This window comes from Erythrolamprus reginae, chromosome 3 (genome assembly GCF_031021105.1).
Source record: "Erythrolamprus reginae isolate rEryReg1 chromosome 3, rEryReg1.hap1, whole genome shotgun sequence".
In the NCBI taxonomy this organism is placed as follows: domain Eukaryota; kingdom Metazoa; phylum Chordata; class Lepidosauria; order Squamata; family Dipsadidae; genus Erythrolamprus; species Erythrolamprus reginae.
Window position 1 is genome coordinate 258,356,350 of NC_091952.1, and position 12,222 is coordinate 258,368,571.

Below are 12,222 nucleotides of genomic sequence, written 5' to 3' on the forward strand. Positions count from 1 at the left end.
CGCGAACCTCGCTTTTTCCCTTTCTTCCTTCCTGGCCTCGGATGAGCTTCCCTCTCTCCTGCCTGGCTCCCCTCCAGCCTCACACAGCCACCTCCTGAGGCCAGGAAGGAGGAAAGAGGAGAAAGCGAGGAGCATGCAGCAGCAGGAGCAGAGAAAGAAAGGAGAGTCGAGCTGAGCAGTCTGGGCCTTGCAAAGCAATCACTCCGCCCGCAGCCGAGATGAAAAGGCATCATGTGACAATAGTAACCTTGTGACTCTCCCTCGGCTTCCCAATATTCTTAAATCCCCCTCCTGTCCTCCTCCTTCTCCTCTTCGGAAAGCGGCAGGGAGACCAGCACCGGCAGGAGTTGAGGGGGTCTTTTTCCTCCCCCCTCTTTTCTCAACAGCTGATCAGCAGCCTGAGGCAGGGGGCGACCCAGGAAGGAGAGCGCAAGAAACGCGGAGCAAGTTGTCACCCCAGCGAGAGACACTGGTGAGGTTGTAAGTCGAGGACTTCTCAGTTCACTTGAACGATGATGATCATTCAAGCCACTCCCACCTGGTCATATGGCCAGCAAGCCACTCCTACCCAGTCATATGACCATTAAGCCACACCCACAAAATAAGCCACACCCACAGTGTGGCAGTAAACATTTTGGCTGCCCATTACTGGTTGCATGGACGGATGGATGGACAGAGTCAAAGACCTTCACGCTTAACAAGACTTTATATGCAGTACATTCGCTTTAACAGCCACTGAGGTCCTGCCACTCAGGGGTGTTAAAATGCGAATCGCATTTCCTTCAGAAGGGCCTGTGCCATTCAAACTCACCTCATGATAAATGTAAGCAAAAACACCACACAGGCTGGCTGTGCAAAAACAGAGAGGGGAGGATGTCATGTAAACTCCCTTACATGGGGGGTGGAGACATAATCCCACCTCTATATGCCTCTCCATGAGAATTCAAAGGAAGAGGGACTCTTATCTACCACTTTGATGGAGCTTCAGAGCCTCACCAAGAATGGCCTCAAAGCTGAGCTTGACCAGGAGGTTCAAGAGTCTCAGGGAATGGAACCCTCCCCCCCCCCGTGTCCTCCTGACAAGACAACGGCATCTCTGGGCTCACCTGGGATGGAGTTCAGGTGTGGGGATGCCTCCTTTCTCACAGAGGAGCTTAGGGACGGAGCCAGGGGAGTCCTTGGTGTTTCCTGAGATTGGTTGCCTCCAGGCAGACAAGCATCACAACGTTACAAGGCTAGGGAGCAGCACCACCAAGCCCAGAGAGCATCAAGGGCTTCACAATTCAACCTGGAGCTAGAGAGGTTCCCTTCCCGTCAGGGGCTGCTGCACACACAGTGGGGAGAGGGGACGCGGGGGGGTGGTAGCAAAAATGGATAGTAGATAATGTATATTTTTGAGTGCCTGTATATAAAATGTATGTACACCTATGGCATATATACATTAATTACTGTTAGGATTAAATAGTATATTTTGGATGTTCAGGAATAGCAAATATCTTGTCTCTCTTTGTGCAAGAACAAAGACCACCATTGAAGGAGCCACTTCAGGATGTGGCCGGTTTGGGTCGCTGCTGGTTCCAGTGACCCAGGCTGCCAAGTTACTACCATTCCATAGAACCGGCCGGAAGCGGTGTAGTATAGGGTTCCTGCTTGGGCAGGGGGTTGAACTCGATGGCCTTCATGGTCCCTTTCAACTCTATCAATAAATAAATAAATAAATGAATGAATGAATGAATGAATGAATGAATGAATGAATGAATGAATGTACCATTCAACCTCACCTGGTGATAAATGTAAACCAAAACAAGACATAGGCTGGCTGTGCAAAAACAGAGGGAGGGGGTTGTGTAAACTGCCTTACATGGGGGTGAGACACATAACTCAACCTCTATATAGTTATAGTTATAGCTTATTAGATTTGTATGCCGCCCCTCTCCGAAGACTCTTCGTGTTGCCCATATCCCTTCAATGGGCAACACATCCGGCAGCCGACCTTTAGTAGGGACCAACTAGTCAGGAGTGGGTTCTGGTTTTCTTCCTGCCGTGCTGTGTGGCCGTGCACATGAACATGCATGCACAGTGCTAGAAACCCAGCTTCTGCATGTGCACAGAAGCAAAACAAGATGGTGCCTCCCACATCACCATCGAGGGAGACGATTCAGAGTGTGGCATGTTGGGGTGGCTGCTGGTTCCAGTGACCCAGGCCGCCAAGTTACTACTGGCTCCATAGAACCGGTCGGAAGCAGGAGGAGCCCACCTCTGCAGAGAGTGTTGTGTAGCAACCCAAGTGTTGGTTTGAGAGCACATCCATCCTCATCTGTGGAAGTTCAGCATCATTGTCAAACTTGCTATTTTCTACACTCCTACTACGCTTTGGTTGCCATAGCAATCGGGGGTGGGGTTTTGGGGTTTTGGGAGGGGAAGGTTCAGGAGGCCCTGATAAGTTTTGCTTTCTTGACATATAGCGGGATAACATTCATTCTCCTGGAAAGCAGGTGACCAGGAGGAGACCGTGAGGTGGTTCTGAAGATGCATCCACCTGACAGAAATGGACACGAGGGATTGGATATTTTCCAAAGGGAGGGTGGTCAAGTGGGATACTTTGATGTGTGCCTTTTTCTCAGTCTTTGCTCTCTTCGGTATAAGTTTTCTCCACCATAAAGTAAAACAATATACTGTACAGTGATACCTTGTCTTACAAACTTAATTGGTTCTGGGATGAGGTTCTTAAGGTGAAAAGTTTGTAAGATGAAACAATGTTTCCCATAGGAATCAATGGAAAAGTGATTAATGCGTGCAAGCCCAAAACTCACCCCTTTTGCCAGCTGAAGCGTCTGTTTTTGCACTGCTGGGATTCCCCTAAGGCTCCCCTCCATGGGAAACCCCACCTACGGACTTCTGTGTTTTTGCAATGCTGCAGGGGAATCCCAGCAGGGGAATCCCAGCATCGCAAAAATGAGCGCTTCGCTGGCAACTGAAGTCCGGAGGTGGGGTTTCCCAGCGAAGGGAGCATTAGGGGAATCCCCGCAGTGCAAAAACACCAAAGTCCTTGAAACCCCACCTCCGGACCTCTGTGTTTTTGCGATGCTGCAATTTCACTGAGGCTCCCCTTGCTGGGAAACTCCACCTCCAGACTTCCGTTGCCAGCGAAGTGCCCGTTTTTGCGCTGCTGGGATTCCCCTACACCATCACAAAAACACGGAAGTCCAGAGGTGGGGTTTTCCATGGAGGGGAGCCTCAGGGGAATCCCAGCAGTGCAATCCCAGCAGTGCAGAAATGGGTGCTTCAGTGGCAATGGAAGCCCGGAGGCGGGGCGGTGGGTTTGTAAGGTGAAAATAGTTTGTAAGAAGAGGCAAAAAAAATCTTAAACTCTGGGTTTGTATCTCGAAAAGTTTGTATGACGAGGCGTTTGTAAGATGAGGTATCACTGTATAGTTATAAGCGCATGGCAGGAGTTGGCCTTCTTCATTCTTTTGCAACAGCACCGTCGCCACAGCCACATCGCTAGCATCCGACTAAGTGATGAATTACTGTTCGGAGTCGGAGTGCTGTAGGATCGGTTCCTGGGCAAAGAGCCACTCCAGTCTATCAAAGGCTTTCTGGCAATTGATCGCCCAGCTGATTTGGCGGCTTTGGCTTTGGCTTGCTGGGCGTCAGGCCTGTTTTTAGCCCCTCGCTCAGTGGCAGGCTTACCTTAAGTCGGTCAAGATCAAAGGCATCCAAATTCTGGCAGTGTGAGCAGAGTTAGCCTGTAACACAGCATTCTAGCCACTGTGCCATCTTCTCAAGATGATGGGAAGTCAAAAGACCTTGAGGGCCCTCTCTGGGAAGGGTCCAATTCTTGTGGGTCCTGCCGGAGACCAGAACCTGTTGAAGAACATTACTCCTCGCCCTTCGGTCTTCAACAGAGACAATAGCCACAGAAATGATAGCCAAATATTTTATTTATATGAACAAGGAAGAGAGGTTGGAGGATATAATTATGGAGAAAATAAAACCAGTGGATAGTTGCCCTAGTTGATGCAGCCATGTTTTATACAAACAAAGCAAAAAAACCCTTGAGTTTTCTTTTGGTCTGCTTGTAAAACTAAGCAAAACACCCCATTCCATTCATAAACCCAGAGGCCATGTGAAATGTAGCACTGGTTTTATTGTTTGCTGAGAGTTTATTATGAGCTGGATGGGAATGCAGAATTTCTTGCTCAAAAGCCATGTGTGGTCTTGAGCTTTGGTTGAGAGCCTTTAACTGTTGCAGATGGTCAAGGTCACGGTGATGAAAATACTGGGGAGAGGACCATGTTTGCTAAGTTCGTGACTGGTCTCATAGCAAATTAAGTCAAAGGGTCCACCTGAGTTGAGAAAGAGGCCAACCTTTGCTCTCGCCTCCTGATTGGCTTGGACTTCATCAGTCAGGTTAATCCTACCTAGGACGAAGGGGATAAAACTGATGCTGGTCAGAGGCCCACCTGAAGCATCTGCTGGTGGAAAGAAGCTGTGTTTGCTAACCCCCAGGAAGGACCTCCAGTGCTTTGGACATCGCCAAGAGATTGAAGGAGGTGAGTGGCAAGGAAAGAAGGAAGAACTATCCACTCCTGGAGGAGGGGTGGGTGAAATTATGGGATGGCCTGAGAAAGTGGCCAAAGGAGAAAGAAAGAGACTCCAATAAACCCACCTGGATTTTTTTAAATGGGATTGAGGTAAGAAAGGCCAGGTGAGTGAAGAGGCAGAGGAGAGATTTCTGGCACACTCTTGATGGCCCTTTGGGAGAATGGAAGGACCTTGTGGTTATCTCCAACCCTCCTTTGGGTCCCTGGCTGGTCCTCATGCTCAGGTGTGTGTTGAGTAGAGGAAGGCAGCTCATCGTGGTCCCTATGTGGCCCTGCCAGGCCTTTCCTGATCTTTCTCCTCTTCATTTGCAGGATGAAGCTCATTGTCTGGGGGGGTCTGCTGGCTGTGACCCTCTTGGCTGACCTGGCAGCAACTGAGAGCTGCAGTCCTTCACGTAGAGGTAAAAAGCACCTAAAGACCTTTGTGTGTTTGCCTGTGTGTGGATACAGGTGTAGCCCTGGCCCTCTCAACCCCTAGTAGTCTTCTCCCAGCATCTCCCCTTAGTCTTGTTACACCACCAGATACCTGCACATTGTCTGCAACCCATAAACATGCTTGTTTGCTTGAAGGGAACCAGGGCTATGAGATTCCTTAACGTCTGTGGTCTGTTGCACAGCCAGGCTGAGATGTCCTTGGGAGCAGGGACTTCAGCTTGTATGTTTCCCAACATGCTGTTCTCTTGATGTATGTTCTTTGTCTCTCCAACCCATGCTCATACACACCAGAACATCTGGGTGTCCCCTGGAGGCTTTTGCAGAGGAATGAGCCAATAGAATAAACTGGGGTGTAATTGCCCACAGCACTTCAGGCCAACCCTGTTATTTGCTCTCCCTAATCTATTTGGTGGCTAATCCGGTTGTGGGTGGACCCAATTCTTGGTGGGCTTCCAGCTTAGACAGAACAGTCTCCAGTGGAACAACATCACACGGCAAATAGCCATGATAGAGATCCCACTGAATCTTCTGTGATGAGGTCCAGATCTTCTCTAAGAGTAGGAGAAAGGGAGGCCAAAAACGTAGCAATTGCACTAAACTCACTTCTTTCCACCCATTTCCCTGTCTTCAGAATGTACTCCTTGTGTCTCCCAATTGTTGCCCTCATGGCTTTGCATCTTCCATTCTTCTCTCCACCACCCTCTGCTTGAAGGATCTCCTCCTTTCTTTACAGCTGCAGATAATTTGGCCTTGGGGAAGCGGGCCATCCAGTCCTCCACCCTCTCTAATGAGAATGGTGGACCACCAGAGAAAGCCGTGGATGGGGACTGCAATGGCGTCTTGGCCCATGGCTCCTGTGCCCACACCAACGAGGAGAGGAACCCCTGGTGGTTGGTGGACCTGGGCGGGTATCATAGAATCCAACAGGTGGTGCTGAAAAACCGGCAGGACTGCTGTGCCGAGAGGCTGTATAAAGCGGAGGTCCACTTAGGAAACTCTCTGAAGGACAATGGAGCAGCCAACTATCTGTAAGTTGCTTTGAGAGTCCTCCCCAACTGGGGTCCTCCAGGTATTTGGGGCATCAACCGAGCATTTATTAATTAGATTTGACAAAACTCACAGCCAGTGCAGGTGATTTTGGGGATGTGGTTGTGTCTGAGATGCCGACATTGTCCTGGGGACCGAGGTGCCATGAGTCCTTTGGTGTGGAGTTTGTGAAATCACTGAAAATAGGTGAAATCTCGCATGACAGAGCATCGTCGCATGAGATTTCACTTGCTGTGCATGTGCAGAAGCTGAATTTTGCACCTACAACGGTCCAGAAGAATGTACTGGTAGCGGCCGGTAAGTGGACCCCCCATCTAGGAAAGACCTGATATCGCCTGGCTTAGTTGTGTTATCGGTTGTTGAGGGGAGTGTGTGAATGCCACCTGATTGTTAATTTTTGCGATCATTTATGTTGCAAATCTAGAACATGTGTTCCTTCAGAATTGGGTTGAGCTCCTGATACGAGGCCACGGGTGTGTTTTGGTGTCCTAGGCCAGTGTACTTGGCATCCGAGTCTGATAGTGAGGAGACTGGAGAGGATGTGGAGTCAGAGGCTAAAAATCTATTACACCTCCAGAGAGGACCATGAGTAACTCAGGAGAAGAGGTGGAGGTAGAGCTCCTTTTCAATGCAAGGGTGTGCAGGAGTATTAGCAGACAAGAATGGCTTAGGGGGAAGAGATCTATGTGTGAATAGCTCTATGGAACACTTGGCTGTTGGGAGAGTTTTGCGAATGTGGAAGGTAACCCCACCAACTAGCCACAGTTCACAACTATACTTAATTGTCTGAGTCTGCGGAGAGGGGTGGCATACAAATCCAATTAATACTAATAATACTAATACTAATACTAATAATAATAATAATAATAATAATAATAATTGATGTCTACAGTGAAAAACACTGCCATAGGCTTTCTTGTAGAAATATACTTTATTACTCTTCTTAGCAAATGCTTCTCTAAATAAACTATCACCTTTACATTTATCCACTATAACAAACCACCCACAATACTATCATACAACTACTATTACATCCCCCACTGCAACCAACTACAAACCATTAACCACAAATCACACTCATGCAAGGGTGCTATTTCCCTTATATAGGTTACAGCCAATCAGGTTGCAGCACAGTTAGTAAACCCATAGTTACATACTGATTATGGCTTACATCAGTTTTTTCTATGGTTGCAGACCATTTTCCTGCACTGTAATATTACTTCAAGAAATAAACCTATTTCTGACATTGACCATGCCTTGTGGCTATATAAGGATGCGACTCGTGATGGGCTAGCATGAACGTCAATGTTCGACAAAGGGATACGGCTTAGACAACGTGATTGAGAACTATTTCTGCTAAAAGAAAGCATTAGAAGCTGCAATTTGCCTTTCCAGCATAACTGCCAAGGGACTGTGAGTTATGGTGATTAACAGACTGAATCAAAGAAACCTTTTAAAGAGGGTTTTGTTTTTTGCTTCTGGACTGACACTGCGATTAGTGATTTGCTGCAAATTTGTATCTTCTGGCTGTGTGTTTGGACCTATTTCTTGGGGGGGCTCTTGGTTAGACAGAACACCCACAAGATTCCAAATCCAGCCCACCCGGAATTTCATTGACCTTTATCTGCCACCAATTTATTTTGAATATTACTTGATCAGATTCTTGTAGAGAGAGTAAGTTTTTAATAAACCTGTATAATTTTTTGAACTGCCTGGATCATTTCATTTCTCATGCTTGACAGCAGACCACTCTCCTAAAGTAACCTCTCTTGCCCCACAGCTGTGGCACTGTCGAGAACTACGACCTGGGTGCCATCATCACCATCTCCTGCAACGGGCGGGAAGGCCGCTACCTCAGTGTCAACATACCCGGGACGGAGTACTTGGCCCTCTGTGAAGTGGAGGCCTACGGCACCAAGTAGAAAAAATGGAGCTTGCCTTGTGTTTCTGTGGGGCAATCAACACTCCTACGAAATGTCACTCGCTCTCCAAATAAATGGGCTCCTAAGAGGCATTCCCCAGAGGGGCGGCATACAAATCCAATAAATAAAATAAATAAAATAAATAAAAGAGAGATCATTGTATCTGTCACAGGAATCATTCCCTGACCATCATCATCCCTCCTGCATGCGCTTTTTAGGTCATCTGATCTACTGATCCTAAACGTCGCTACAGAGCACTGCACACCAAGACCAATGTTCCTTCTAATTTTTTTTCGGGGTGGACAGAAAAGTATAGTGTCTGAGCGGCAGTCCCCTTGGGACTGGGCGGCATAGAAGAATAAATAAATAAATAAATAAATAAATAAATAAATAAAACAAATAAATAAATAAACGAATAAACGAATAAATAAATAAATAAATTCCTTCTTTTTTATTAAAAGAAATTAATAATAAAACAAAATCAAAATCTATTACTATTAAAACTAAAACAACCAGCAAAACCAAAAACATAACTATTAATAAAAACAGGTGAGGGCTGGGTTTTTTTTTCTGTTATTATTTAGGTGCTTTTACCATATGCGTTAAATCAAGAGTCACTTCTCTCTCTGTTTCTCTCTCTTTCCTGTCATTCTCTGCCTCAATCATTTTCTCATTTCTCTTTTTTTCTCCCCTTTTTCTATCATTTCTCTCTCTCTTTCTCTCTTCCTTCCACTCTTCTCTCTCTCTCTTGCTTTCTCTCAAACTAACCTTTGCCGGCCTCCGCTGTGAGAAAAACGCCTGCCCCGCCTCTCATGCAGCCCCTTTGCTAACAGCCGGGACAAAAGCACTCTCAGCGAAGGGACTGCGAGAGGGACGGGGTGGGCGTTTCCAAAGCGTTCAGAGAGGCTAGCGGCCGGATCAGGAGGACCATAAGCCACAGCCACTGCAGTCACTGCTATGGGAGGAGCCGTGCCCCAAGGCGGGAAGCGGAGGAGGAGAAAGAGGGGCGGATCGGGTGGCATGCGGGGGGTAGCGGTGAGAAGCCAGGGGCACAAGGGGACCAGAGGCGCTTGGGGGGCGGGGGCGGCCGCGGCTCCTTGCACGACCTTGAAAAAGGGTGTGTGGGGGGGGGTGTTTTGGGGTGCACAGGCGTGCGGGCACGCACTTTAGAGGGTTCAGTGACCAAGACAACTAGACACAAGAACAGTATTTTCCCAAACGCCATCACTCTGCTAAACAAATAATTCCCTCAACACTGTCAGACTTTCTACTAAATCTGCACTTCTATTTCTACTAGTTTTTCTCATCATTCCTATCACCCACTTCCTCCCACTTAGGACTGTATGACTGTAACTTGTTGCTTGTATCCTTAAGATTTTTATTAATATTGGTTTTTTCTTCACTGCTTATTTGACCTCTTTGACAATCATTAAGTGTTGTCCCACATGATTCTTGACAACTGTATCTTTTTCTTTTATGTACGCTGAGAGCATCTGCACCAAGACAAATTCCTTGTGTGTCCAATCACACTTGGCCAATAAAATTCTATTCTATTCTAAAAAGGTGCAACAAAGGGCAACTTGAATGATTAAAGAAATGGAGCCCCTCCCAGGTTGTAATGCCTTGGTCTCTTCAGCCTTGAAAGACGGTGTTTAAAGCAGTGGTTCTCAACCTTGGGGTCGGGACCCCTTTGGGAGTCGAACAACCATTTCACAGGGGTCACCTAAGACCATGGGAAAAGACAAATTTCCAATGGTGTTAGCAACTAAAGCTTCTATTCTGGCATCTCGGAACATATTTTTACAATCCAACCACTCAGGCGTTTTCAGGAGGGGTGTCCCTCTGACCTCTTGCCAATCAGCTTAAAGATCTGTTGGAAGAATTGGCGCTAAATTTATAGTTGGGGGTCACCACAAGATGAGAAACTGTATTAAGGGGTCGCGCCATTAGAAAGGTTGAGAACCAATGGTTTAAAGGGAGAGGCAATGTTTTCATAGAATCATAGAAGAGTTGGAAGAGACCTTCAAGGTCATTGGGTCCAACCCCCTGCGCAGTGCAGGATTCATTAAACCATCCCAGAAAGATGACTGTCCAGTCTCTGTTTGAAGACCTCCAGTGAAGGCAAGCCCACCACCTCCACTGGTTTATCATCCTTACCGCTAGAAAGTTTTTTTCTGCTATCTCATCTAAATCTCCTCCCTTGCAGTTTCATCCCATTGTTTCTAGTCCTTCCATGTGCTAATGAGAACAGTCCTGGTCCCTCTGCTCTCTGATGGCCCTTCAGAGATTTGTAGACAGCTATCAAGTCTCCTCTCAGCCTTCTCCTTTGCAGACTAAACATCCCTAGGTCCTTTAACCGTTCCTCATAGGACGTGGTTTCCAGACCACTCGCCATCCTTGTAACTCTCCTCTGAACTTGGTGTAGTTTATCAATGTTGTTATTATTATTATTATTATTATTATTATTATTATTATTATTAACATAGAAACATAGAAACATAGAAGACTGACGGCAGAAAAAGACCTCCTGGAGGCTGTTGGGGCCTGGATGGGTGTCAACAGACTCAAACTCAACCCGGATAAGACGGAGTGGCTGTGGGTTTTGCCTCCCAAGGACAATCCCATCTGTCCTTCCATTACCCTGGGGGGGGGGAACTTTTGACCCCCTCAGAGAGGGTCCGCAACTTGGGCGTCCTCCTCGATCCACAGCTCACATTAGAGAAACATCTTTCAGCTGTGGCGAGGGGGGCGTTTGCCCAGGTTCACCTGGTGCACCAGTTGCGGCCCTATTTGGACCGGGACTCATTGCTCACAGTCACTCATGCCCTCATCACCTCGAGGTTCGACTACTGTAATGCTCTCTACATGGGGCTACCTTTGAAAAGTGTTCGGAAACTTCAGATCGTGCAGAATGCAGCTGCGAGAGCAGTCATGGGCCTACCTAGGTATGCCCATGTTTCACCAACACTCCGCAGTCTGCATTGGTTGCCGATCAACTTCCGGTCACAATTCAAAGTGTTGGTTATGACCTTTAAAGCCCTTCATGGCATTGGACCAGAATATCTCCGAGACCGCCTTCTGCCGCACGAATCCCAGCGACCGATTAGGTCCCACAGAGTGGGCCTTCTCCGGGTCCCGTCAACTAAACAATGTCAGTTGGCGGGCCCCAGGGGAAGAGCCTTCTCTGTGGTGGCCCCGACCCTCTGGAACCAACTCCCCCCGGAGATTAGAACTGCCCCTACTCTCCTTGCCTTTCGTAAACTCCTTAAGACCCACCTGTGTCGTCAGGCATGGGGGAACTGAGACATCTCCCCCGGGCATATACAATTTATGAATGGTATGTGTGTATGTATGTGTGCTTAGAAAATGGGGTTTTTAAAATGTTTTTAGTAGAAATTTAGATTTGCTGAAATTGTTTTCTGTTATTCTGTTGTGAGCCGCCCCGAGTCTGCGGAGAGGGGCGGCATACAAATCTAAATAAACTAAACTAAACTAAACTAACTCCTGGTCCATCTAGTCTGCCCTTATACTATAGAAACATAGAAACATAGAAGTCTGACGGCAGAAAAAGACCTCATGGTCCATCTAGTCTGCCCTTATACTATTTCCTGTATTTTATCTTAGGATGGATATATGTTTATCCCAGGCATGTTTAAATTCAGTTACTGTGGATTTATCTACCACATCTGCTGGAAGTTTGTTCCAAGGATCTACTACTCTTTCAGTAAAATAATATTTTCTCACGTTGCTTCTGATCTTTCCCCCAAATAACCTCAGATTGTGCCCCCTTGTTCTTGTGTTCACTTTCCTATTAAAAACACTTCCCTCCTGGACCTTATTTAACCCTATTTTCTGTATTTTTCTGTATTCCCTCCTGGACCTTATTTAACCCTATTTTCTGTATTTTATCTTAGGATGGATATATGTTTATCCCAGGCTTGTTTAAATTCAGTTCCTGTGGATTGACCAACCACGTCTGCTGGAAGTTTGTTCCAAGGATCTACTACTCTTTCAGTAAAATAATATTTTCTCATGTTGCTTTTGATCTTTCCTCCAACTAACTTCAGATTGTGTCAGATTCTTCAGATTCTTGTGTTCACTTTCCTATTAAAAACACTTCCCTCCTAATTATTATTATTATTATTATTATTATTATTATTATTAATTAGATTTGTATGCCTCCCCTCTCCGCAGACTCAAGGCGGAGATTG

At 46.7% G+C, this 12,222-nt stretch overlaps 1 protein-coding gene across 1 annotated transcript; it reads left to right on the plus strand.

Moving 5' to 3' along the window:
• The first annotated feature begins 218 nt into the window (after positions 1-218).
• On the plus strand, positions 219-8,011 carry LOC139165530 (fucolectin-5-like). The gene is made up of 5 exons (XM_070748709.1): positions 219-242; positions 387-472; positions 4,920-5,008; positions 5,776-6,070; positions 7,870-8,011. Exons 1-5 carry the CDS (start codon positions 219-221, stop codon positions 8,009-8,011), a joined length of 636 nt encoding a protein of 211 aa, XP_070604810.1.
• The last annotated feature ends 4,211 nt before the right edge of the window (positions 8,012-12,222 follow it).